Genomic DNA, 27,773 nt, shown 5'->3' on the forward strand with positions numbered 1-27,773 from the left:
GGGGGGTAATTAGGGATGGAGGGGGGGTAATTAGTGAGGATGGGGGGTAATTAGAATGGATAGGGGGTAATTAGGGGCTGTAGGGGCAGCTGTGGGGTTTATTGGGGTAATTAGCGGGCGTGGGGGTAATTAGTGGGTTTAGGGGGTAATTAGCGGGTATTGGGGTAATTAGTAGGTATGGGGGGTAATTAGGGATGGAGGGGGGTAATTAGTGAGGATGGGGGGTAATTAGAATGTATAGGGGGTAATTAGGGGCTGTAGGGGCAGCTGTGGGGTAATTAGCGGGGTAATTAGCGGGTGTGGGGGTAATTAGTGGGTTTAGGGGGTAATTAGCGGTGGAGGGGGGTAATTAATGAGGATAGGGGGTAATTAGGGGAGGTAGGGGCAGCTGTGGGGTACAGCGGGGTAATTAGCGGGCATGGGGGTAATTAGCGGGTATGGGGGGTAATTAGCGGGTATGGGGGGTAATTAGTGGATGGAGGGTAATTAGTGAGGATAGGGGGTAATTAGGGGGTGGAGGGGCAGCTGTGGGGTTTATTGGGGTAATTAGCGGGTGTGGGGGGTAATTAGTGGGCTTAGGGGGTAATTAGCGGGAATAGGGGGTAATTAGGGCTGCAGGGGGGTAATTAGGGATGGAGGGGGTAATTAGGGAGGGTGGGGAATAATTAGAATGGATAGGGCGTAATTAGGGGCTGTAGGGGCAGCTGTGCGGTAATTAGCGGGGTAATTAGCGGGTATGGGGGTAATTAGGGATGGAGGAGGGTAATTAATGAGGATGGGGGTAATTAGGGGCTGTGGGGGCAGCTGTGGGGTAATTAGAGGGTAATTAGCGGGCATGGGAGTAATTAGCGGGTATGGGGGTAATTAGGGATGGAGGGGGGTAATTAGTGAGGATAGGGGGTAATTAGGGGCTGTAGGGGCAGCTGTGGGGTAATTAGAGAGGTAATTAGCGGGCAGGGGGGGTAATTAGCGGGTATGGGGGGTAATTAGGGCTGCAGGAGGGTAATTAGGGATGGAGGGGGGTAATTAGTGAGGATGGGGGTAATTAGAATGGATGGGGCGTAATTAGGGGCTGTGGGGGCAGCTGTGGGGTAATTAGAGGGTAATTAGCGGGCATGGGGGTAATTAGCAGGTATGGGGGGTAATTAGGGATGGAGGGGGGGTAATTAGTGAGGCTGGGGGTAATTAGTGAGGATAGGGGGAAATTAGCGGGTGTGGGGGTAATTAGGGGCTGTAGGGGCATCTGTGGGGTAATTAGTGGGGTAATTAGCGGGTATGGGGGTAATTAGGGATGGAGGAGGGTAATTAGTGAGGATCGGGGGTAATTAGGGGCTGTAGGGGCAGCTGTGGGGTATAGGGGGTAATTAGCGGGTGTGGGGGTAATTAGTGGGTTTAGGGGGTAATTAGCGGGAATAGGAGGTAATTATCGTGAATAGGGGGGTAATTAATGAGGATAGGGGGTAATTAGGGGGTGGAGGGGCAGCTGTGGGGTTTATTGGGGTAATTAGCGGGTATGGGGGGTAATTAGTGGGCTTCGGGGGTAATTAGCGGGAATAGGGGGTAATTAGGGCTGCAGGGGGGTAATTAGGGATGGAGGGGGTAATTAGGGAGGATGGGGGGTAATTAGAATGGATAGGGGGTAATTAGGGGCTGTAGGGGCATCTGTGGGATAATTAGCGGGGTAATTAGCGGGTATGGGGGTAATTAGGGATGGAGGAGGGTAATTAATGAGGATGGGGGTAATTAGGGGCAGTTATGGGGCAGCTGTGGGGTAATTAGAGGGTAATTAGCGGGCATGGGAGTAATTAGCGGGTATAGGGGGTAATTAGGGATGGAGGGGGTAATTAGGTACGGAGGGTGGTAATTAATGAGGATAGGGGTAATTAGGGGCTGTAGGGGCAGATGTAGGGTAATTAGTGGGTATGGGGGTAATTAGTGGGTATGGGGGGTAATTAGTGGTATAGGGGGTAATTAGCGGGTATGGGGGTAATTAGCGGGTATAGGGGGTAATTAGAGATGGAGGGGGGTAATTAGGGCTGCAGGGGGGTAATTAGAGATGGAGGGGGGGGTAATTAGGGAGGCTGGGGTTAATTAGGGGGTAATTAATTAATTGCCTGCCCCTTCAGAGCGATGGCAGAAGATGAAGGGAGCCCAAAATGGCGCCGCGTTGGGATCCTGGGCTACGGCCGGCTGGGTAATTAATTAACGAGGGCGTCATTAATTAACGAGGGGGACGTTAATTAACGAGGGGGACGTTAATGAGGGTGTCGTTAATGAGGGGGGTCGTTAAGGGGTGAGGGGTTAATTGGGAGTAATTGGGGGAGGGGGGTAATGGAGGGGTATTGGGGTCATTAAGGGGTTAATTGGGGGTAATTAGGGGGTAATTAGGGGTAATTAGCGGGTAATTAGGGGTAAGTAAGGGGGGTGGGGGTGATTGGAGGGGTAATTGGGGGGTAATTAAAGGGGGTGGGGTAATTAGTGGGGGATGGGGGTAATTAAGGGGTAATTGGATGGTAATTAAGGGAGGTGATGGTAATTAGTGGGGGGATGGGGGTAATTAAGGGGTAATTGGGGGGTAATTAAGGGGGTTGGGGGTAATTAGTGGGAAGATAGGGGTAATTAAGGGGTAATGGGGGGGTAATTAAAGGGGGTGAAGGTAATTAGTGGGGGATGGGGGTAATTAAGGGGTAATTGGGGGTAATTGGGGGCTAATTAAGGGGGGTGATGGTAATTAGTGGAGGGATGGGGGTAATTAAGGGGTAATTGGGGGGTTAATTAAGAGGGGTGGGGTAATTAGTTGGGTGATGGGGGTAATTGGGGGATAATGGAGGGTTGGAGGTAATTAGGAGATAATTGGGGGGTAATTAAAGGGGTTGAGGGTAATTAGTGAGGGGATGGGGGTAATTAACGGGTAATTGGGGGGTAATTAAGGGGAGTGAGGGTAATTAGTGGGGAGATGGGGGTAATTAAAAGGTAATTGGGGGGCAATTAAGGGGGGTGGGGGTAATTAGTGGGGGGATGGGGGTAATTAAGGGGTAATTAGGGGCTAATTAAGAGGGGGTGGGCATAATTAGTGGGGGAATGGGGGTAATTAAGGGGTAATTGGGGGGTAATTAGGGGGTAATTAAGGGGGGTGAGGGTAATTAGTGGGGAGATGGGGTAATTAAGGGGTAATTGGGGGGCAATTAAGGGGGGTGGGGGTAATTAGTGGGGGGATGGGGGTAATTAGGGGCTAATTAAGAGGTGGATGGGCATAATTAGTGGAGGGATGGGGGTAATTAAGGGGTAATTAAGGGGGTGGGGATAATTGGGGGGTAATTAAGGGGGGATGAGGGTAATTAGTGGGGGAATGAGGGTAATTAAGAAGTAATGGGGGGTTGGGGGTAATTAGAGGATAATTGGGGGTAATTAAGGGGGATGAAGGTAATTAGTGGGGAGATGGGGTAATTGGAGGTAATTGGGGGGTAATTAAGGGCAATTCGGGGGTAATTAGGGGGAATGGGGCAAATTGGGGGGTAATTAGGGGCACTAAGGGGGTAATTAAGGTAAATAATGGGGTCAATGGGGTCAATGGGGTCAATGGGGTCAATGGGGGTCAATGGGGTCAATGGGGGGTGAATGGGGTCAATGGGGTCAATGGGGTCAATGGGGTCAATGGGGTCAATGGGGGTCAATGGGGTCAATGGGGTCAATGGGGTCAATGGGGTTGATGGGGGTCAATGGGGTCAATGGGGGTCAATGGGGTCAATGGGGTTGATGGGGGTCAATGGGGTCAATGGGGTCAATGGGGGTCAATGGGGGGTGAATGGGGTCAATGGGGGTCAATGGGGTCAATGGGGGTCAATGGGGTCAATGGGGTCAATGGGGTCAATGGGGTGAATGGGGTGAATGGGGTCAATGGGGTCAATGAGGTCAATGGGGTCAATGGGGTCAATGGGGGTCAATGGGGGGTGAATGGGGTCAATGGGGGTCAATGGGGTCAATGGGGGTCAATGGGGTCAATGGGGTCAATGGGGTGAATGGGGTGAATGGGGTGAATGGGGTGAATGGGGTGAATGGGGTCAATGGGGTCAATGGGGTCAATGAGGTCAATCGGGTCAATGGGGTCAATGGGGTCAATGGGGTCAATGGGGTCAATGGGGTCAATGAGGTTCATGGGGGTCAATGGGGTCAATGGGGTCAATGGGGTCAATGGGGTCCATGGGGTTTATGGGGGGTGAATGGGGTCAATGGGGTTTATGGGGGGGTCAATGGGGTCAATGGGGTCAATGGGGTCAATGGGGGTCAATGGGGTTTATGGAGGGTCAATGGGGTCAATGGGGTCAATGGGGGTGAATGGGGTGAATGGGGTCAATGGGGTCAATGGGGTCAATGGGGTTTATGGGGTCAATGGGGGTGAATGGGGTGAATGGGGTCAATGGGGTCCATGGGGTCAATGGGGTTTATGGGGGGGGTGAATGGGGTGAATGGGGTCCATGGGGTCAATGGGGTTTATGGGGGTCAATGGGGTCATTGGGGTCAATGGGGGGTCAATGGGGTTTATGAGGGTCAATGGGGTCAGTGGGGTCAATGGGGTTTATGGGGGGTGAATGGGTTCAATGGGGGGTCAATGGGGTCAGTGGGGTCAATGGGGTCAATGGGGTTTATGGGGGGGTCAATGGGGTCAGTGGGGTCGATGGGGTTTATGGGGGGGTCAATGGGGTCAGTGGGGTCAATGGGGTTTATGGGGGGTCAATGGGGTCAATGGGGTCAATGGGGTTTATGGGGGGGTGAATGGGGTCAATGGGCTTTATAGGGGTGACAATGGGGTCAATGGGGTTTATGGGGGGTCAATGGGGTTTATGGGGGGGTTTATGGGGTCAATGGGGTTTATGGGGGTTCAGTGGGGTCAATGGGGTCAATGGGGTCAATGGGGGGTCAATGGGGTCAATGGGGTTTATAGGGGTGACAATGGGGTCAATGGGGTTTATGGGGGTGACAATGGGGTCAATGGGGTCAATGGGGGGTCAATGGGGTTTATGGCTATTCAATGGGGTCAGTGGGGTCAGTGGGGTCAATGGGGGGTCAATGGGGTCAATGGGGTCAATGGGGGGGTCAATGGGGTCAATGGGGTTTATGGCTATTCAATGGGGTCAGTGGGGTCAGTGGGGTAAATGGGGTCAATGGGGGGTCAATGGGGTCAATGGGGTTTATTGGGGGGGTTTATGGGGTCAATGGGGTTTATGGGGGTTCAGGGGGGTCAATGGGGTCAATGGGGTCAATGGGGGGTCAATGGGGTCAATGGGGTTTATAGAGGTGACAATGGGCTCAATGGGGTTTATGGGGGGGAATTGGGTTTATGGGGTTTATGGAGGGTCAATGGGGTTTATGGGGTCAATGTGGTCAATGGGGTTTATGGGGGTTCAATGGGGTCAATGGGGTTTATGGGGGTTCAGTGGGGTCAATGGGGTCAATGGGGTCAATGGGGGGTCAATGGGGTTTATGGCTATTCAATGGGGTCAGTGGGGTCAATGGTGTCAATGGGGTTTATGGGGGTGAATGGGGTTCAATGGGGGTTCAATGGGTTCAATGGGGGGTCAATAGGGTCAGTGGGGGTTCAATGGGGTCAATGGGGTTTATGGGGGGGTCAATGTGGTCATTGGGTTTTATGGGGGTTGAATGGGGTTTATAAGGATATCAATGGGGTCAATGGGGTCAATGGGGTCAATGGGGTTTATGGGGGGTGAATGGGGCTTATGGGGGGGTTTATGGGGACAATGGGGTGTATGGGGGTCAATGGGGTCAATGGGGTTTATGGGGGGGTCAATGGGGTGAATGGGGTCAAAGGGGTTTATAGGGGTGACAATGGGGTCAATGGGGTTTATGGGGGTCAATGGGGTCAATGGGGTTTATGGGAGGTGAACGGGTTCAATGGGGGTTCAATGGGGTCAATGGGGGGTCAATGGGTTTTATGAAGGGTGAATGGGGTCAATGGGGTCAATGGGGGGGTCAATGGGGTCAATGGGGTTTATGGGGGGTCAATGGGGTCAATGGGGTCAATGGGGGTCAATGGGGGGTCAATGGGGTCAATGGGGTTTATGGGGGGGTCAATGGGGTCAATGGGGTTTATGGGGGGGGTGAATGGGGTCAATGGGGTTTATAGGGGTGACAATGGGGTCAATGGGGTTTATGGGGGGTCAATGGGGTCAATGGGGTTTATGGGGTCAATGTGGTCAATGGGGTTTATGGGGGTTTTATGGGGTCAATGGGGTCAGTGGGGTTTATGGGGGGGTGAATGGGGTTTATAGGGATGTCAATGGGGTCAATGGGGTTTATGGGGGGTGAATGGGGTGAATGGGTCAATGGGGTCAATGGGGGGTCAATGGGGTTTATGGGGGTCAATGGGGTCATTGGGGTCAATGGGGGGTCAATGGGGTTTATGGGGGTCAATGGTGTCAGTGGGGTCAATGGGGTTTATGGGGGGTGAATGGGTTCAATGGGGGGTCAATGGGGTCAGTGGGGTTTATGGGGGGTGAATGGGGTCTATGGGGTTTATGGGGGGTCAATGGGGTCAGTGGGGGGTCAATGGGGTCAGTGGGGTTTATGGGGGGTTCAATGGGGTCAATGGGGTTTATGGGGTTCAATGGGGTCAGTGGGGTTTATGGGGGGGTCAATGGGGTCAATGGGGTTTATGGGGGTTCAGTGGGGTCAATGGGGTCAATGGGGTCAATGGGGGGTCAATGGGGTTTATGGGGGTTCAGTGGGGTCAATGGGGTCAATGGGGTTTATGGGGGTTCAGTGGGGTCAATGGGGTCAGTGGGGTCAGTGGGGTTTATGGGGGGTCAATGGGGTCAATGGGGTCAATGGGGTTTATAGGGGTGACAATGGGGTCAATGGGGTTTATGGGGGGGAATTGGGTTTATGGGGTTTATGGAGGGTCAATGGGGTTTATGGGGTCAATGTGGTCAATGGGGTTTATGGGGGTTCAGTGGGGTCAATGGGGTCAATGGGGTCAAAGGGGGGGTCAATGGGGTTTATGGCTATTCAATGGGGTCAGTGGGGTCAGTGGGGTCAGTGGGGTCAATGGGGTCAATGGGGGGTCAATGGGGTCAATGGGGGGGTCAATGGGGTCAATGGGGTTTATGGCTATTCAATGGGGTCAATGGGGTCAGTCGGGTCAGTGGGGTCAATGGGGGGTCAATGGGGTCAATGGGGTCAATGGGGTTTATTGGGGGGGTTTATGGGGTCAATGGGGTTTATGGGGGTTCAGTGGGGTCAATGGGGTCAATGGGGTCAATGGGGGGTCAATGGGGTCAATGGGGTTTATAGAGGTGACAATGGGCTCAATGGGGTTTATGGGGGGGAATTGGGTTTATGGGGTTTATGGAGGGTCAATGGGGTTTATGGGGTCAATGTGGTCAATGGGGTTTATGGGGGTTCAATGGGGTCAATGGGGTTTATGGGGGTTCAGTGGGGTCAATGGGGTCAATGGGGTCAATGGGGGGTCAATGGGGTTTATGGCTATTCAATGGGGTCAGTGGGGTCAGTGGGGTCAATGGGGTCAATGGGGTCAATGGGGGGGTCAATGGGGTCAATGGGGTTTATGGCTATTCAATGGGGTCAGTGGGGTCAGTGGAGTCAATGGGGTCAGTGGGGTCAATGGGGTCAATGGGGTCAGTGGGGTCAATGGGGTCAATGGGGTCAATGGGGGTTCAATGGAGTCAATGGGGTGTCAATGGGGTTTATGGGGTCAATGGGGTCAATGGGGTCAATGGGGTTTATGGGGGGGTCAATGGGGTTTATGGGGGGTTTTATGGGGTCAATGGGGTTTATGGGGGTTCAATGGGGTCCATGTGGGGTCAATGTGGTCAATGGGGTTTATGGCTATTCAATGGGGTCAGTGGGGTCAATGGGGTCAATGGGGTCCATGGGGTCCATGGGGTCCATGGGGTTTATGGGGTCAGTGTGTTTCTGCCCCCCCAGGTCAGTTCCTGGCAGCTCAGCTGCTGTCCCTCGGCCCCCCCCTGGGGCTGCGCCTGGCCTTCGTGTGGACGCGCAGCGGGGGGCGCTTGGAGGGGGTCCCCCCCCAGCTGCAACTGCGGGACCTGAGGAAGCTGCGGCACACGTGAGTGGGGAGCCCACGCCGCCCCATGGCGCCCCATGGCACCCCATGGCACCCCATGGCACCCCATGGCACCCAATGGCACCCCATGGCACCCTGAGACCTCAATGCCACCCCAATGGCACCCGATCTGACCCCAATGGCACCCCATGGCGCCCCATGGCACCCTGAGACCCCAATGGCACCCCATGGCACCCCATGGCACCCTGAGACCCCAATGGCACCCCATGGCACCCCATGGCACCCTGAGACCCCCATGGCACCCCATGGCACCCCATGGCACCCTGAGACCCCAATGGCACCCCAATGGCACCCAATGGCACCCTGAGACCGCAATGGCACCCCAATGGCACCCCAATGGCACCCCATGGCACCCCAAGGGCACCCCATGGCACGCCAATGGCACCACAATGGCACCCTGAGATCCCAGTGCCACCCAATGGCACCCCATGGCACCCAATGGCACCCCATGGCACCCCATGGCACCCCATGGCACCCCATGGCACCCCAATGGCACCCGATCTGACCCCAATGGCACCCCATGGCACCCCATGGCACCCTGAGACCCCAATGAAACCCCATGGCACCCCATGGCACCCTGAGACCCCAATGAAACCCCATGGCGCCCCATGGCACCCTGAGACCTCAATGTGACCCCAATGGCACCCCATGGCACCCCATGGCACCCCATGGCACCCCATGGCACCCTGAGACCCCAAAGGCACCCCATGGCGCCCCATGGCACCCTGAGACCCCAATGAAACCCCATGGCACCCCATGGCACCCTGAGACCCCAATGGCACCCCATGGCACCCCATGGCACCCTGAGACCCCAATGAAACCCCATGGCACCCCATGGCACCCTGAGACCCCCATGGCACCCCATGGCACCCCATGGCACCCTGAGACCCCAATGAAACCCCATGGCACCCCATGGCACCCTGAGACCCCCATGGCACCCCATGGCACCCCATGGCACCCTGAGACCCCAATGAAACCCCATGGCGCCCCATGGCACCCTGAGACCTCAATGCCACCCCAATGGCACCCAATGGCACCCCAATACCACCCCATGGCACACTGAGACCTCAATGAAACCCCATGGCACCCCATGGCACCCTAAGACCTCAATGGCACCCAATGCCACCCCAATGCGACCTCAATGGCACCCAATGGCACCCCATGGCACCCCATGGCACCCTGAGACCCCAATGGCACCCCATGGCACCCCATGGCACCCTGAGACCCCAATGAAACCCCATGGCACCCCATGGCACCCTGAGACCCCAATGAAACCCCATGGCACCCCAAGGGCACCCCATGGCACCCCAAGGGCACCCCATGGCACGCCAATGGCACCACAATGGCACCCTGAGATCCCAGTGCCACCCAATGGCACCCCATGGCACCCAATGGCACCCCATGGCACCCCATGGCACCCCATGGCACCCTGAGACCCCAATGGCAGCCCATGGCACCCCATGGCACCCTGAGACCCCCATGGCACCCCATGGCAACCCATGGCACCCAATGGCACCCCATGGCACCCTGAGACCCCAATGGCACCCCATGGCACCCCATGGCACCCTGAGACCCCAATGGCACCCCATGGCACCCCATGGCACCCTGAGACCCCCATGGCACCCCATGGCACCCCATGGCACCCAATGGCACCCCATGGCACCCTGAGACCTCAATGCCACCCCAATGGCACCCCATGGCACCCCAATGGCACCCGATCTGACCCCAATGGCACCCCATGGCACCCAATGGCACCCTGAGACCCCAATGAAACCCCATGGCACCCCATGGCACCCTGAGACCTCAATGTGACCCAATGGCACCCCATGGCACCCAATGGCACCCTGAGACCCCAATGGCACCCCATGGCGCCCCATGGCACCCTGAGACCCCAATGAAACCCCATGGCACCCCATGGCACCCTGAGACCCCCATGGCACCCCATGGCACCCCATGGCACCCTGAGACCCCAATGAAACCCCATGGCACCCCATGGCACCCTGAGACCCCAATGAAACCCCATGGCGCCCCATGGCACCCTGAGACCTCAATGTGACCCCAATGGCACCCAATGGCACCCCAATACCACCCCATGGCACACTGAGACCTCAATGAAACCCCATGGCACCCCATGGCACCCTGAGACCTCAATGGCACCCAATGCCACCCCAATGCGACCTCAATGGCACCCAATGGCACCCCATGACACCCCATGGCACCCTGAGACCCCAATGGCACCCCATGGCACCCCATGGCACCCTGAGACCCCAATGGCACCCCATGGCACCCCATGGCACCCTGAGACCCCAATGAAACCCCATGGCACCCCATGGCACCCTGAGACCCCAATGAAACCCCATGGCGCCCCATGGCACCCTGATACCCCCATGGCACCCCATGGCACCCCATGGCACCCTGAGACCTCAATGCCACCCCAAGGGCACCCCATGGCACACTGAGACCTCAATGAAACCCCATGGCACCCAATGGCGCCCCATGGCACCCCATGGCACCCTGAGACCCCCATGGCACCCCATGGCACCCTGAGACCCCTATGGCACCCAATGTGACCCCAATGGCACCCAATGGCACCCTAAGACCGCAATGGCACCCCAATGGCTCCCCATGGCACCCAATGGCACCCAATGGCACCCTGAGACCCCCATGGCACCCCATGGCACCCATGACACCTCAATGGCACCCCATGGCACCCCATGGCACCCATGACACCTCAATGGCACCCCATGGCACCCCATGGCACTACAATGGCACCCTGAGATCCCAGTGCCACCAAATGGCACCCCATGGCACCCAATGGCACCCAATGTGACCCCAATGGCACCCCATGGCTCCCAATGGCGCCCCATGGCACCCCATGGCACCCTGAGACCTCAATGCCACCCCAATGGCACCCGATCTGACCCGAATGGCACCCCATGGCACCCCATGGCACCCTGAGACCCCAATGGCACCCCATGGCGCCCCATGGCACCCTGAGACCCCAATGGCAGCCCATGGCACCCCAATGGCACCCTGAGACCCCAATGGCACCCCATGGCACCCAATGGCACCCCATGGCAACCTGAAACCCCCATGGCACCCCATGGCACCCCATGGCACCCTGAAACCCCCATGGCACCCAATGGCACCCCATGGCACCCTGAGACCCCCATGGCACCCCATGGCACCCTGAGACCTCAATGGCACCCCAATGGCACCCCATGGCACCCCATGGCACCCCATGGCACCCTGAGACCCCAATGAAACCCCATGGCACCCCATGGCACCCTGAAACCCCCATGGCACCCCATGGCACCCTGAGACCTCAATGCCACCCCAATGGCACCCCATGGCACCCCATGGCACCCCAATGGCACCCGATCTGACCCCAATGGCACCCCATGGCACCCCATGGCACCCTGAGACCCCAATGGCACCCCAATGGCACCCAATGGCACCCTGAGACCGCAATGGCACCCCAATGGCACCCCAATGGCACCCCATGGCACCCCAAGGGCACCCCATGGCACGCCAATGGCACCACAATGGCACCCTGAGATCCCAGTGCCACCCAATGGCACCCCATGGCACCCAATGGCACCCCATGGCACCCCATGGCACCCCATGGCACCCAATGGCACCCCATGGCACCCCATGGCACCCCAATGGCACCCGATCTGACCCCAATGGCACCCCATGGCACCCCATGGCACCCTGAGACCCCAATGAAACCCCATGGCACCCCATGGCACCCTGAGACCCCAATACCACCCCATGGCACACTGAGACCTCAATGAAACCCCATGGCACCCCATGGCACCCTAAGACCTCAATGGCACCCAATGCCACCCCAATGCGACCTCAATGGCACCCAATGGCACCCCATGGCACCCCATGGCACCCTGAGACCCCAATGGCACCCCAATACCACCCCATGGCACCCCATGGCACCCCATGGCACCCTGAGACCCCAATGGCACCCCATGGCGCCCCATGGCACCCTGAGACCCCAATGAAACCCCATGGCACCCCATGGCACCCTGAGACCCCCATGGCACCCCATGGCACCCCATGGCACCCTGAGACCCCAATGAAACCCCATGGCACCCAATGGCACCCCATGGCACCCCATGGCACCCCATGGCACCCCATGGCACCCTGAGACCCCAATGAAACCCCATGGCGCCCCATGGCACCCTGAGACCTCAATGCCACCCCAATGGCACCCAATGGCACCCCAATACCACCCCATGGCACACTGAGACCTCAATGAAACCCCATGGCACCCCATGGCACCCTAAGACCTCAATGGCACCCAATGCCACCCCAATGCGACCTCAATGGCACCCAATGGCACCCCATGGCACCCCATGGCACCCTGAGACCCCAATGGCACCCCATGGCACCCCATGGCACCCTGAGACCCCAATGAAACCCCATGGCGCCCCATGGCACCCTGAGACCCCAATGAAACCCCATGGCACCCCATGGCACCCCAATACCACCCCATGGCACCCTGAGACCTCAATGCCACCCCAATGGCACCCCATGGCACCCTGAGACCTCAATGGCACCCAATGCCACCCCAATGCGACCTCAATGGCACCCAATGGCACCCCATGGCACCCGATCTGACCCCAATGAAACCCCATGGCACCCCATGGCACCCTGAAACCCCCATGGCACCCCATGGCACCCTGAGACCGCAATGAAACCCCATGGCACCCCATGGCACCCTGAAACCCCCATGGCACCCCATGGCACCCTGAGACCTCAATGCCACCCCAATGCCACCCCAATGGCACACTGAGACCTCAATGGCGCCCCATGGCACCCAATGGCGCCCCAATGGCACCCCATGGCACCCTGAGACCTCAATGGCACCCAATGTGACCCCAATGGCACCCAATGGCACCCTAAGACCGCAATGGCACCCCAATGGCACCCCATTGCACCCAATGCCACCAAGAGCCCCCAGTGCCACCCCATGGCACCCTGAGACCCCAATGCCACCCCAATGGCACCCTGAGACCTCAATGGCACCCCAGTGGCACACAATGGCACCCCATGGCACCCCATGGCACACTGAGACCTCAATGGCGCCCCATGGCACCCAATGGCACCCTGAGATCCCAGTGCCACCCAATGGCACCCCATGGCACCCAATGGCACCCAATGTGACCCCAATGGCACCCCATGGCGCCCCATGGCACCCTGAGACCCCAATGAAACCCCATGGCACCGCATGGCACCCTGAAACCCCCATGGCACCCCATGGCACCCTGAGACCCCAATGGCACCCCAATGGCACCCAATGGCACCCCATGGCACCCAATGGCACCCCATGGCACCCCATGGCACCCCATGGCACCCAATATGACCCCACTGTGACCCCAATGGCACCCCAATGGCACCCCATGGCACCCATGGCACCCATGGCACCCAATATGACCCCACTGTAACCCCAATGGCACCCCAATGGCACCCAATGGCACCCCATGGCACCCCATGGCACCCCATGGCACCCAATATGACCCCACTGTAACCCCCATGGCACCCCATGGCACCCAATATGACCCCACTGTAACCCCCATGGCACCCCATGGCACCCCATGGCACCCAATATGACCCCACTGTAACCCCAATGGCACCCAATGGCACCCCGTGGCACCCAATGGCACCCCACTGTGACCCCACTGTGACCCCAATGCCACCCCATGGCACCCAATGGCACCCAATGGCACCCAACGGCACCCCATGTCACCCTGAGACCCCAATGGCACCCACTGTGACCCCAATGCCACCCGGAGCCCCCAGTGCCCCCCAGTGTCACTTTGGGATCCCAGTGTCCCCCCAGTGCCACCCCTGGGCTCCGATGTCCCCGACGGAGCCCAGATGTCACCCGATGTCCCCAGGGGGGTGGACCTGGTGGTGGAGGTGGCACATCCGTGTGTGGCACAGGAGCACGGCGAGGACATCCTGGCACACGCGGACTTCATGGTGGGGACCTTGGGGACATTGGGGACATTGGGGACGTTGGGGACGTTGGGGACATTGGGGTGTTGGGGACATTGGGGACATTGGGGACATTGGGGACATTGGGGTGTTGGGGACATTGGGGACATTGGGGATGTTGGGGTGTTGGGGACATTGGGGACATTGGGGACATTGGGGTGTTGGGGACATTGGGGACATTGGGGACATTGGGGTGTTGGGGACATTGGGGACATTGGGGATGTTGGGGTGTTGGGGACATTGGGGACATTGGGGACATTGGGGTGTTGGGGACATTGGGGACATTGGGGACGTTGGGGACATTGGGGTGTTGGGGACATTGGGGACATTGGGGTGTTGGGGACATTGGGGACATTGGGGACATTGGGGACATTGGGGACATTGGGGTGTTGGGGACATTGGGGACATTGGGGACATTGGGGACATTGGGGACATTGGGGTGTTGGGGACATTGGGGACATTGGGGTGTTGGGGACCTTGGGGACATTGGGGATGTTGGGATGTTGGGGTCACCATGGTTGGGATATGGGGGACATTGGGGACAATGGGGTCAGGATGTTGGGGACATTGGGGACATTGGGGACACTGGGGAAATCGGGGTGTTGGGGCCACTATGATTGGGATACTGGGGACACTGGGGACATTGGGGACATGGGGGTCAGGATTTTGGGGCCACCATGGTTGGGACATTGGGGACACTGGGGACATTGGGGACATGGGGGACATTGGGGTGGTGGGGTCACCATGGTTGGGGTACTGGGGACATTGGGGACATTGGGGTCGGGATGTTGGGGACATTGGGGACGTTGGGGACACAGGGGTGTTGGGCCCACCATAGTTGGGACACTGGGGACATTGGGGTCAGGATGTTGGGGCCACCATGGTTGGGACATTGGGGACATTGGGGACATTGGGGTGTTGGGGTGTTGGGGTCACCATGGTTGGGACATTGGGGACATTGGGGACATTGGGGACATTGGGGACATTGAGGTTTTGGGGCCACCGTGGTTGGGACATTGGGGACATTGGGGTGTTGGGGTTACCATGGTTGGGATACTGGGGACATTGGTGACATTGGGGTCATGATGTTGGGGTCACCATGGTTGGGACGTTGGGGATGTTGGGGATGTTGGGGACATTGGGGCATTGGGGCCACCGTGGTTGGGATATGGGGGACATTGAGTACATTGGGGTGTTGGGGCCACCGTGGTTGGGATGTTGGGGACACTGGGGACATTGGGGACATTGGGGCGTTGGGGTCACCATGGTTGGGACATTGGGGACATTGGGGACATAGAGGTGTTGGGGTCACCATGTTTGGGATACTGGGGACATTGGGGACATTGAGGTCGGGATGTTGAGGCCACCATGGTTGGGGAATTGGGGACATTGGGGTGTTGGGGTCACCATGGTTGGGACATTGGGGAAATTGGGGACACTGGGGACATGGGGGTGTTGGGGCCACCGTGGTTGGGACACTGGGGACATTGGGGTGCTGGGGTCACCATGGTTGGGACACTGGGGACATTGGGGCCATTGGGGACGTTGGGGACATTGGGGCGTCGGGGTCACCATGGGTGGGATGTTGGGGACGTTGAGGACATTGGGGTCAGGATGTTGGGGACATTGGGGACATTGGGGACGTTGGGGACATTGGGGTGTTGGGGTCACCACGGTTGTGCTACTGGGGACACCGGGGTCAGGATTTTGGGGCCACCACCACGGTTGGGACGTGGGGGGGGGGGGGGGACGCTGGGGAAAAGTGGGGCCGCCGTGTTGGAGACATCGGGGGCCAGCGGGGGCCGTCGGGCCCAGACGTTGGGGGACATCAGGCGTCCCCAATGTCCCCAGCTGGGGTCCCCGACGGCGCTGGCCGACCCCCAGACGGAGCAGAGGCTGCGGGGGGCGGCGGTGAGGGGGGGACACAGCCTCTATGTCCCCCGTGGGGCCCTGTGGGGCTGCGAGGACATCCGGCGCATGGATGAGAGCGGCGCGCTGGCCGTGAGCGTCTGGGGACAACGGGGACAACGAGGGGATGCGAAAGGGGGGACAGCGAGGGGTTGGGGACATCGATAGGGTTGGGGACATCAAGGGGACATCGTGGGGTTGGGGACAGCGGGGGGGATGAGGTGGGATTGGAGGTTGGGGGGTGGAGGGGGGGGGTGAGATCACTAAGGGGACAACGTGGGGCTGGGGACACTGAGGGGACACTGTGGGGCTGGGGACATCATAGGGGTTGGGGACACCAAGGGGACACCGTGGGGTTGGGGACATCGATAGGGTTGGGGACACCAAGGGGACACCATGGGGCTGGGGACACCATAGAGGTTGGGGACACTATGGGGACACCATGGGGTTGGGGACACCATAGGGGTTGGGGACACCAAGGGGACACCGTGGGGCTGGGGACATCGATAGGGTTGGGGACACCAAGGGGACACTGTGGGGCAGGGGGCACCATAGAGGTTGGGGACACTATGGGGACACCGTGGGGTTGGGGACACCATAGGGGTTGGGGACACCAAGGGGACACCGTGGGGCTGGGGACATCGATAGGGTTGGGGACACCAAGGGGACACCGTGGGGTTGGGGAGAGCGGGGGGGTTGAGGTGGGATTGGAGGTTGGGGGGCAGGGGGGGGGGTGAGATCACCAAGGGGACAACGTGGGGTTGGGGACACTGAGGGGACACTGTGGGGTTGGGGACATCATACAGCTTAGGGACACCAAGGGGACAGTGTGGGGCTGGGGACACCATAGAGGTTGGGGACACTATGGGGACATCGTGGGGCTGGGGACACCATCAAGGTTGGGGACACCAAGGGGACACCGTGGGGTTGGGGACACCATAGAGCCTGGGGACACCAAGGGGACACTGTGGGGCTGGGGACATCGATAGGGTTGGGGACACCAAGGGGACACCTTGGGGTTGGGGACACCAAGGGGACACTGTGGGGCAGGGGGCACCATATAGGTTGGGGACACTATGGGGACATCGTGGGGTTGGGGACACCATAGAGCCTGGGGACACAGAGGGGACACCGTGGGGTTGGGGACATCATACAGCTTGGGGACACCGAGGGGACAGTGTGGGGTTGGGGACATCATCGAGGTTGGGGACACAGAGGGGACACCGTGGGGTTGGGGACGCCATAGAGGTTGGGGATACTAAGGGGATACTGTGGGGCTGGGGACACCGAGGGGACACCAAGGGGACACCATAGAGGTTGGGGACACCAAGGGGACATCTTGGGGTTGGAGACACCATCGAGGTTGGGGACGTCGGGGGTTGGGGACACCAAGGGGACACCGTGGGGTTGGGGACACCATAGAGCCTGGGGACACCAAGGGGACACTGTGGGGTTGGGGACACCGAGGGGTTGGGGACACCAAGGGGACACTGTGGGGTTGGGGACACCATAGAGCCTGGGGACACCAAGGGGACACCGTGGGGTTGGGGACACCAAGGGGACACCGTGGGGTTGGGGACACCATGGGGTTGAGGACACCGAGGGGACACTGTGGGGTTGGGGACATCATCGAGGTTGGGGACACAGAGGGGACACCGTGGGGTTGGGGACACCATAGAGCTTGGGGATACTAAGGGGACACTGTGGGGCTGGGGACACCGAGGGGACACCAAGGGGACACCATAGAGGTTGGGGACACCGAGGGGACAACGTGGGGTTGGGGACACCATAGAGCCTGGGGACACCAAGGGGACACCTTGGGGTTAGGGATTACCATCGAGGTTGGGGACACCATGGGGACACCATGGGGCTGGGGACACCATCGAGGTTGGGGACATCATACAGCTTGGGGACACCAAGGGGACACCATGGGGCTGGGGACATTGGGGACGTTGGGGACACAGGGGTGTTGGGACATTGGGGTGTTGGAGTCACCATGGTTGGGACATTGGGGACATTGGGGACATTGGGGTCAGGATGTAGAGGCCAGCATGGTAGTGATATTGGGGACACTGGGGACATTGGGGACATTGGGGTCGGGATGTTGAGGCCACCATGGTTGGGACATTGGGGACACTGGGGACGTTGGGGACATTGGGGTCGGGATGTTGAGGCCACCATGGTTGGGACATTGGGGACGTTGGGGACACTGGGGTGTTGGGGCCACCATGGTAGGGATATGGGGGACACTGGGGACGTTGGGGACATTGGTGTGTTGGGGCCACCATGGTTGGGACATTGGGGACATTGGGGACATTGGGGTCGGGATGTTGGGGACATTGGGGTGTTGGGGACATTGGGGACATTGGGGTCGGGATGTTGAGGCCACCACGGTTGGGACATTGGGGACATTGGGGACACAGGGGTGTTGGGGCCACCATGGTTGGGACATTGGGGACATTGGGGTCAGGATGTTGGGGCCACCATGGTTGGGACGTTGGGGACGTTGGGGACACTGGGGTCGGGATGTTCGGGTCACCATGGTTGGGACATTGGGGACGTTGGGGACACTAGGGTATTGGAGCCACCATGGTAGGGATATTGGGGACATTGGGGACATTGGGGTCTGGATGTTGGGGCCACTGTGTTTGGGATACTGGGGACATTGGGGACATTGAGGACCTTGGGGACATTGAGGGCATTGGGGTTGGGATGTTGAGGCCACCATGGTTGGGACACTGGGGACGTTGGGGACACAGAGGTGTTGGGGCCACCATGGTACGGATAATGGGGACACTGGGGACATTGGGGTCAGGATATGTGGGCCACTGTGGTTGGGACATTGGGGACATTGGGGACATTGGGGTTGGGGTGTTGGGGTCACCATGGTTGGGACATGGGGGACATTGGGGACACAGAGGTGTTGGGGCCACCATGGTTCGGATAATGGGGACGTTGGGGACATTGGGGTCAGGATATGTGGGCCACTGTGGTTGGGACATTGGGGACATTGGGGACACAGGGGTGTTGGGGCCACCATGGTTGGGACACTGGGGACATTGGGGACAGTGGGGTCAGGATGTTGGGGACATTGGGGATACTGGGGACATTGGGGACATTGGGGTCGGGATGTTTGGGTCACCATGGTTGGGACATTAGGGACGTTGGGGACACTGGGGTGTTGGGGCCACCATGGTTGTGACACGGGGGACATTGGGGATGGGATGTTGGGGACACTGGGGACATTGGGGACACTGGGGACATTGGGGTGTCGGAGTCACCATGGCTGGGACGTTGGGGACATTGGGGACGTTGGGGACATTGGGGTCGGGATGTTGAGGCCACCACGGTTGGGACACTGGGGACATTGGGGACACAGGGGTCTTGGGGCCACCATGGTTGGGACACTGGGGACACTGGGGACAATGGGGACCTTGGGGACATTGGGGTGTTGAGGCCACCATGGTTGGGATAATGGGGACACTGGGGACATTGGGGTGAGGATGTTGAGGCCACCATGGTTGGGATAATGGGGACATTGGGGACATTGGGGACCTTGGGGACATTGGGGTGTTGGGGTCACCATGGTTGGGACATTGGGGACATTGGGGACACAGGGGTGTTGGGGCCACCACGGTTGGGACATTGGGGACACTGGGGACATTGGGGCCACGCAGCTCTCGATGACGTCCCCCGCAGGCCCTGAAGGTGACGATGACGAAGGCTCCTGAGAGCTTCCGCCTCCAGGGGTGGCTTCAGGAGCGCCTGGTGGCCGCGGTGGCATCCGGTGGCCGCGTCGTCCTCTACGAGGGTCCCCTGCGTCCCCTGTGTCCCCTGGCTCCCAACAACGTCAACATGATGGCGGCCGCGGCGGTGGCAGCTCCCAGCCTGGGCTTCGATGGCGTCCAAGCCTGTTTGGTGGCCGACCCCAGGTAGGGGACACTTGGCACCCGTTGTCACCTCCTGTGGTGGCGTCAAGTCTTGGGGGTGTCACCTCCTGGTGGTGTCGTCTCTGGGTGTCACCTCCTGTGGTGTCACCTCTTGGTGGCATCAAGTCTTGGTGGTGTCACCTCTTGGTGTCACCTCATGGTGGTGTCAACTCTTCGTTGTCACCTCCTGGTGGTGTCACCTGCTGTGGTGTCACCTCCTTGGTGGCATCAGGTCTTGGTTGTGTCACCTCCTGGTGGTGTCACCTCTTGGTTGTGTCACCTCATGGTGGTGTCACCTGCTGTGGTGTCACCTGCTGGTGGCATCAAGTCCTAGGGGTGTCACCTCTTGGTGGTGTCACCTCCTTGGTGGCATCAAGTTTTGGGGGTGTCACCTCATGGTGGTGTCGTCTCTGGGTGTCACCTCTTGGTGGTGCCACCTCTTGGAGTCACCTCCTGGTGGCATCAAGTCTTGGTGGTGTCACCTCCTGGTGGCATCAAGTCCAGGGGGTGTCACCTCTTGGAGGTGTCACCTCCTGTGGTGCCACCTCTTGGAGTCACCTCTTGGTGGCATCAAGTCTTGGTGGTGTCACCTCTTGGTGGTGTCACGTCTTGGTGTCACCTCCTGGTGGCATCAGGTCTTGGTGGTGTCACCTCCTGGTTGTGTCATTTCCCAATGGTGTCACGTCTTGGTGTCACCTCTTGGTGGTGTCACCTCCTGTGGTGTCACCTCCCGGTGGCATCAGGTCTTGGTGGTGTCACCTCTTGGTGGTGTCATTTCCTGATGGTGTCACCTCTTGGTGTCACCTCTGTCACCTCATGGTGGTGTCACCTCCTGGTGGCATCAAGTCTTGGTGGTGTCATCTCCTGGTGGTGCCACCTCTTGATGTCACCTCTTGGTGGTGTCACCTCTTGATGTCACCTCATGGTGGTGCCACCTCCTGTGGTGTCACCTCCTGGTGGCATCGAGTCTTGGGGATGTCACCTCCTTGGTGGTTTCATCTCTGGGTGTCACCTCCTGTGGTGTCACCTCTTGGTGGTGTCAAGTCATGGTTGTGTCACCTCCTGGTGGTGTCACCTCCTGTGATGTCACCTCTTGGAGACACCTCTTGGTGGCATCAAGTCTTGGTGGTGTCACCTCATGGTGGTGTCATTTCCTGATGGTGTCACCTCTTGGTGTCACCTCCTGTGGTGTCACCTCCCGGTGGCATCAAGTCTTGGTTGTGTCACCTCCTGTGGTGTCACCTCTTGGTGTCACCTTTTGGTGGTGTCATTTCCTGTGGTGTCACCTCCTTGGTGGCACCAAGTCTTGGTGGTGTCACCTCTTGGTGTCACCTCCTGTGGTGTCACCTCCTGGTGGCATCAAGTCTTGGTGGTGTCACCTCTTGGTGTCTCCTCATGGTGGTGTCACCTCTTGGTGTCACCTCCTGGTGGCATCAAGTCTTGGTTGTGTCATCTCCTGGTGGTGTCACCTCTTGGTGTCACCTCCTGGTGGTGTCACCTCCCGGTGGCATCAAGTCTTGGTGGTGTCATCTCCTGGTGGTGCCACCTCTTGATGTCACCTCATGGTGGTGCCACCTCCTGTGGTGTCACCTCCTGCTGGCATCGAGTCTTGGGGATGTCACCTCCTTGGTGGTTTCATCTCTGGGTGTCACCTCCTGTGATGTCACCTCTTGGAGTCACATCTTGGTGGCATCAAGTCTTGGTGGTGTCACCTCCTGGTGGTGTCATCTCCTGGTGGTGTCACCTCTTGGTGTCACCTCCTGTGGTGTCACCTCCTGGTGGCATCAAGTCTTGGTGGTGTCACCTCATGTTGGTGTCATCTCCTGGAGGTGTCACCTCTTGATGTCACCTCTTGGTGGTGCCACCTCCTGTAGTGTCACCTCCTTGGTGGCATCAAGTCTTGGTTGTGTCACCTCCTGGTGGCATCAAGTCCAGGGGGTGTCACCTCATGGTGATGTCATCTCCTGGTGGTGTCACCTCTTGGTGTCACCTCTGTCACCTCCTGGTGGTGTCGTCTCCTGTGGTGTCACCTCTTGGTGTCACCTCATGGTGGTGTCACCTCCTGTGGTGTCACCTCCTGGTGGCATCGAGTCTTGGTGGTGTCACCTCATGGTGGTGTCATCTCCTGTGGTGTCACCTCCTGTGGTGTCACCTCTTGGAGGTGTCACCTCCTGGTCACATCAAGTCTTGGTGGTGTCACCTCCTGGTGGCATCATTTCCTGATGGTGTCACCTCTTGGTGTCACCTCCTGTGGTGTCACCCCTTGGTAGTGTCACCTCCTTGGTGGCATCGAGTCTTGGTGGTGTCACCTCATGGTGGTGTCATCTCCTGTGATGTCACCTCTTGGTGTCACCTCTTGGTGGTGTCACCTCCTGGTGCCATCATTTCCTGATGGTGTCACCACTTGGCGTCACCTCTGTCACCTCATGGTGGTGTCATCTCCTGTGGTGTCACCTCTTGATGTCACCTCTTGGTGGTGCCACCTCCTGCAGTGTCACCTCTTGGTGTCACCTCCTGTGGTGTCACCTCCTGGTGGCATCAGGTCTTGGTGGTGTCACCTCCTGGTGGCATCAAGTCCAGGGGGTGTCACCTCATGGTGGTGTCATCTCTGGGTGTCACCTCTTGCTGTCACCTCCTGGTGGTGTCAACTCTTCATTGTCACCTCATGGTGGTGTCACCTGCTGTGGTGTCTCCTCTTGGTGGCATCAAGTCTTGGTTGTGTCACCTCCTGGTGGTGTCATCTCCCGTGTTGTCACCTCCTGGTGTCACCTCCTGGTGGCATCAAGTCCTGGGGGTGTCACCTCTTGGTGTCACCTCATGTTGGTGTCATCTCCTGGCGGTGTCACCTCTTGATGTCACCTCTTGGTGGTGCCACCTCCTGTAGTGTCACCTCCTGGTGTCACCTCCTGTGGTGTCACCCCTTGGTGGCGTCACCTCCTGCTGTCACCTCCCCATGTCACCAAGTAGGACACGGAAGGGAGGGGAGAGCATTGTGGTGTGTTGTGTCCCTGATGTCACCTTGTGTCACCAGATGGGTGACAGCCACCATTGGTGTCACCTCTTGGAGATGCCACCCCTTGGAAATGCCACCTCCTGGTGGTGTCACCTCCTGCTGTCACCTCCTGGTGTCACCAAGTGGGACATGGAAGGGAGGGGGAGCACCATGGTGCGTTGTGTCCCTGATGTCACCTCGTGTCACCAAATGGGTGACAGCCACCATTGGTGTCACCTTCTGGAGATGTCACCCCTTGTAAATGTCACCTCCTGGTGGTGTCACCTCCTGCTGTCACCTCCTGCTGTCACCTCCCCATGTCACCAAGTGGGACACGGAAAGTAGAGGGACACTGCAGTGCGTTGTGTCCCTGATGTCCCCTCGTGTCACCAGATGGGTGACAGCCACCGTTGCTGTCACCTCTTGGAGATGCCACCCCTTGGAAATGTCACCTCCTGGTGGTGTCACCTCCTGGTGTCACCTCTTGATGTCACCTCCCCATGTCACCAAGTGGACACGGAAAGCAGAGGGACACTGCAGTGCGTTGTGTCCCTGATGTCCCCTCGTGTCACCAGATGGGTGACAGCCACTGTTGCTGTCACCTCTTGGAGATGCCACCCCTTGGAAATGTCACCTCCTGGTGTCACCTCCTGCTGTCACCTCCCCATGTCACCAAGTGGGACATGGAAGGGAGGGGGAGCATCGTGGTGCGTTGTGTCCCTGATGTCCCCTCGTGTCACCAGATGGGTGACAGCCACCGTTGCTGTCACCTCTTGGAGATGCCACCCCTTGTAAATGTCACCTCCTGGTGGTGTCACCTCCTGGTGTCACCTCCTGCTGTCACCTCCCCATGTCACCAAGTGGGACACGGAAAGCAGAGGGACACTGCAGTGCGTTGTGTCCCTGATGTCACCTCGTGTCACCAGATGGGTGACAGCCACCATTGGTGTCACCTCTTGGAGATGCCACCCCTTGTAAATGTCACCTCCTGGTGTCACCTCCTGGTGTCACCTCCTGGTGTCACCTCCCCATGTCACCAAGTGGGACACGGAAGGGTTGGGGAGCATCGTGGTGCGTTGTGTCCCTGATGTCCCCTCGTGTCACCTCACCCCCCTTCTCTACGCCACCCCACGTCCCCAAATGTCCCTATGGGGGAATGGGGAAGGTCCAGCTGTCACCGTTGTCACCTCCCGGTCCCCGCAGTGTCCCCGATTGTCACGTGGTGGAGGTGGAGGTGACCGGCAGGGGGGACAAAGGCAGAGCTCTGCGTGTCACCAGCAAACGAAGGAACCCCGCGGCCACCGGCGCTGTCACCGGCGAGGCCACCAAGGCCGCCTTCTGGAGCAGCGTCCTGGGTCAGCTTTTGTCACCTGCTGTCACCTCCTGTCACCTCCTGCCCCCATCTCACCTCCTGTCCCCTCCTGTTGTCGTGTCACCTCCTGTCCCCTCCTGTCACCTCCTGTCCCCTCTTGCCCCCATCTCACCTCCTGTCCCCTCCTGTCACCATGTCCCCTCTTGTCATTGTGTCCCCTCCTGTCCCCATGTCCCCTCCTGTCACCCCCTGCCCCCTTCTGTGTCCCTTCCTGCCACCTCCTCTGTGTCACCTCTTGTCATTGTGTCCCCTCCTGTCACCTCCTGTCCCCTCCTGTTGTCGTGCCATCTCCTGTCACTGGCACCTCCTGTCCCCTCCTGTCCCCATGTCCCTTCCTGTCACCCCCTGCCCCCTTCTGTGTCCCTTCCTGCCACCTCCTGGGTCCCCTCCTGTCCCCATGTCCCCTCCTGTCACCCCCTGCCCCCTTCTGTGTCCCTTCCTGCCACCTCCTGTGTCCCCTCCTGTCCCCGTGTCACATCCTGTCCCCTCCTGTCCCCATGTCCCCTTCTGTCCCCATGTCCCCTCCTGTCACCCCCTGCCCCCTTTTGTGTCCCTTCCTGCCACCTCCTCTGTGTCCCCTCTTGTCATTGTGTCCCCTCCTGTCCCCGTGTCACCTCCTGTCCTCTCCTGTCACTTCATCCCCTCCTGTCCCCATGTCCCCTCCTTTCACCTGCTGTCCCCTCCTGTCACCCCCTGCCCCCTTTTGTGTCCCTTCCTGCCACCTCCTCTGTGTCACCTCTTGTCATTGTGTCCCCTCCTGTCACCTCCTGTCCCCTCCTGTCGTCATCTCCTGTCACAGGCACCTCCTGTCCCCATGTCACCTCCTGTCCCCTCCTGTCACTGCGTCCCCTCCTGTCCCCATGTCCCCTCCTGTCACCCCCTGCCCCCTTCTGTGTCCCTTCCTGCCACCTCCCCTGTGTCACCTCTTGTCATTGTGTCCCCTCCTCTCCCCTCCTGTCCCCATGTCCCCTCCTGTCCCCTCCTCTCCCCTCCTGTCCCCATGTCCCCTCCTGTCACCCCCTGCTCCCTTCTGTGTCCCTTCCTGCCACCTCCTGTCCCCTCCTGTCCCCATGTCCCCTCCTGTCCCCTCCTGTCACCTGCTGTCATCGTGTCACCTCCTGTCCTCTCCTGTCACTGCGTCCCCTCCTGTCCCCATGTCACCTCCTGTCCTCTCCTGCCCCCTTTTGTGTCCCTTCCTGCCACCTCCTCTGTGTCCCCTCCTGTCATCGTGTCCCCTCCTGTCCCCTCCTGTCCCCTCCTGTCCCCATGTCCCCTCCTGTCACCCCCTGCCCCCTTCTGTGTCCCTTCCTGCCACCTCCTGTGTCCCCTCCTGTCCCCGTGTCACATCCTGTCCCCTCCTGTCCCCATGTCCCCTTCTGTCCCCATGTCCCCTCCTGTCACCCCCTGCCCCCTTCTGTGTCCCTTCCTGCCACCTCCTGTGTCCCCTCCTGTCCCCATGTCCCCTCCTGTCCCCTCCTGTCACCTGCTGTCATCGTGTCACCTCCTGTCCTCTCCTGTCACTGCGTCCCCTTCTGTCCCCATGTCACCTCCTCTCCTCTCCTGCCCCCTTTTGTGTCCCTTCCTGCCACCTCCTCTGTGTCCCCTCCTGTCCCCATGTCCCCTCCTGTCACCCCCTGCCCCCTTCTGTGTCCCTTCCTGCCACCTTCCTGTGTCCCCTCCTGTCCCCGTGTCACATCCTGTCCCCTCCTGTCATTGTGTCCCCTCCTGTCCCCATGTCCCCTTCTGTCCCCATGTCCCCTCCTGTCACCCCCTGCCCCCTTTTGTGTCCCTTCCTGCCACCTCCTCAGTGTCCCCTCTTGTCATTGTGTCCCCTCCTGTCCCCTCCTGTCTCCTCCTGTCCCCTCCGGTCCCCATGTCACCTCCTGTCCCCTCCTGTCACCATGTCCCCTCTTGTCATTGTGTCCCCTCCTGTCCCCGTGTCACCTCCTGTCCTCTCCTGTCACTTCATCCCCTCCTGTCCCCATGTCCCCTCCTTTCACCTGCTGTCCCCTCCTGTCACCCCCTGCCCCCTTTTGTGTCCCTTCCTGCCACCTCCTCTGTGTCACCTCTTGTCATTGTGTCCCCTCCTGTCACCTCCTGTCCCCTCCTGTCGTCATGTCATCTCCTGTCACAGGCACCTCCTGTCCCCTCCTGTCCCCATGTCACCTCCTGTCCTCTCCTGTCCCCATGTCCCTTCCTGTAACCCCCTGCCCCCTTCTGTGTCCCTTCCTGCCACCTCCTGGGTCCCCTCCTGTCCCCATGTCCCCTCCTGTCCCCTCCTGTCACTGCGTCCCCTTCTGTCCCCATGTCCCCTCCTGTCCTCTCCTGCCCCCTTTTGTGTCCCTTCCTGCCACCTCCTCTGCGTCCCCTCTTGTCATTGTGTCCCCTCCTGTCCCCATGTCCCCTCCTGTCCCCTCCTGTCACTGCGTCCCCTCCTGTCCCCATGTCCCCTCCTGTCACCCCCTGCCCCCTTCTGTGTCCCTTCCTGCCACCTCCTGGGTCCCCTCCTGTCCCCGTGTCACCTCCTGTCCCCTCCTGTCATTGTGTCCCCTCCTGTCACAGGCACCTCCTGTCTGCATGTCCCCTCCTGTCCCCTCCTGTCACTGTGTCCCCTCCTGTCCCCGCCTGTCCCCATGTCCCCTCCTGTCACCCCCTGCCCCCTTCTGTGTCCCTTCCTGCCACCTCCCATGTGTCACCTCTTGTCATTGTGTCCCCTCCTCTCCCCTCCTGTCCCCATGTCCCCTCCTGTCCCCTCCTGTCCCCTCCTGTCCCCATGTCCCCTCCTCTCCCCTCCTGTCCCCATGTCCCCTCCTGTCACCCCCTGCTCCCTTCTGTGTCCCTTCCTGCCACCTCCTGTCCCCTCCTGTCCCCATGTCCCCTCCTGTCCCCTCCTGTCACCTGCTGTCATCGTGTCACCTCCTGTCCTCTCCTGCCCCCTTCTGTGTCCCTTCCTGCCACCTCCTCTGTGTCCCCTCCTGTCATCGTGTCCCCTCCTGTCCCCTCCTGTCCCCATGTCCCCTCCTGTCCCCATGTCCCCTCCTGTCCCCATGTCCCCTCCTGTCACCCCCTGCCCCCTTCTGTGTCCCTTCCTGCCACCTCCTCTGTGTCCCCTCCTGTCACCATATCACTTCCTGTCACCTGCTGTCACCTGCTGTCATCGTGTCACCTCCTGTCCCCTCCTGTCCCCATGTCACCTCTCCTGTCACCCTATCATCTGTCACTGCCATCCCTCCTGTCCCCATGTCCCCTCCTGTCACCTCATCATCTGCCACCTCCATCCCCCCCATCCCCTGCAGTCCCCATGTGCCCTCTCCTGTCACTGTCCCCTCCTGTCCCCATGTCCCCACACCACCCCATAAACCCCCCCCAAATCCTAAACCCCACAAATCCCCTACAGCGTGCCGAGGGCATGGCGGCGGCGTGCAGCTCTGCTAA

General features: G+C 59.3%; 1 protein-coding gene across 1 annotated transcript; it reads left to right on the forward strand.

Annotated features, from left to right (window-relative positions):
* Positions 1-2,130: 2,130 nt before the first annotated feature.
* On the forward strand, positions 2,131-27,773 carry ASPDH (aspartate dehydrogenase domain containing; the record flags this gene model as incomplete). The annotated part of the gene is made up of 7 exons (XM_079551046.1): positions 2,131-2,194; positions 7,963-8,104; positions 14,038-14,122; positions 15,989-16,138; positions 19,745-19,977; positions 24,170-24,321; positions 27,736-27,773. The coding sequence occupies 7 exons, from the start codon at positions 2,131-2,133 to the stop codon at positions 27,771-27,773; spliced, it is 864 nt and encodes a 287-aa protein (XP_079407172.1).

Source organism: Tetrao urogallus, assembly GCF_951394365.1.
Source record: "Tetrao urogallus genome assembly, contig: scaffold_166, whole genome shotgun sequence".
NCBI lineage: Eukaryota > Metazoa > Chordata > Aves > Galliformes > Phasianidae > Tetrao > Tetrao urogallus.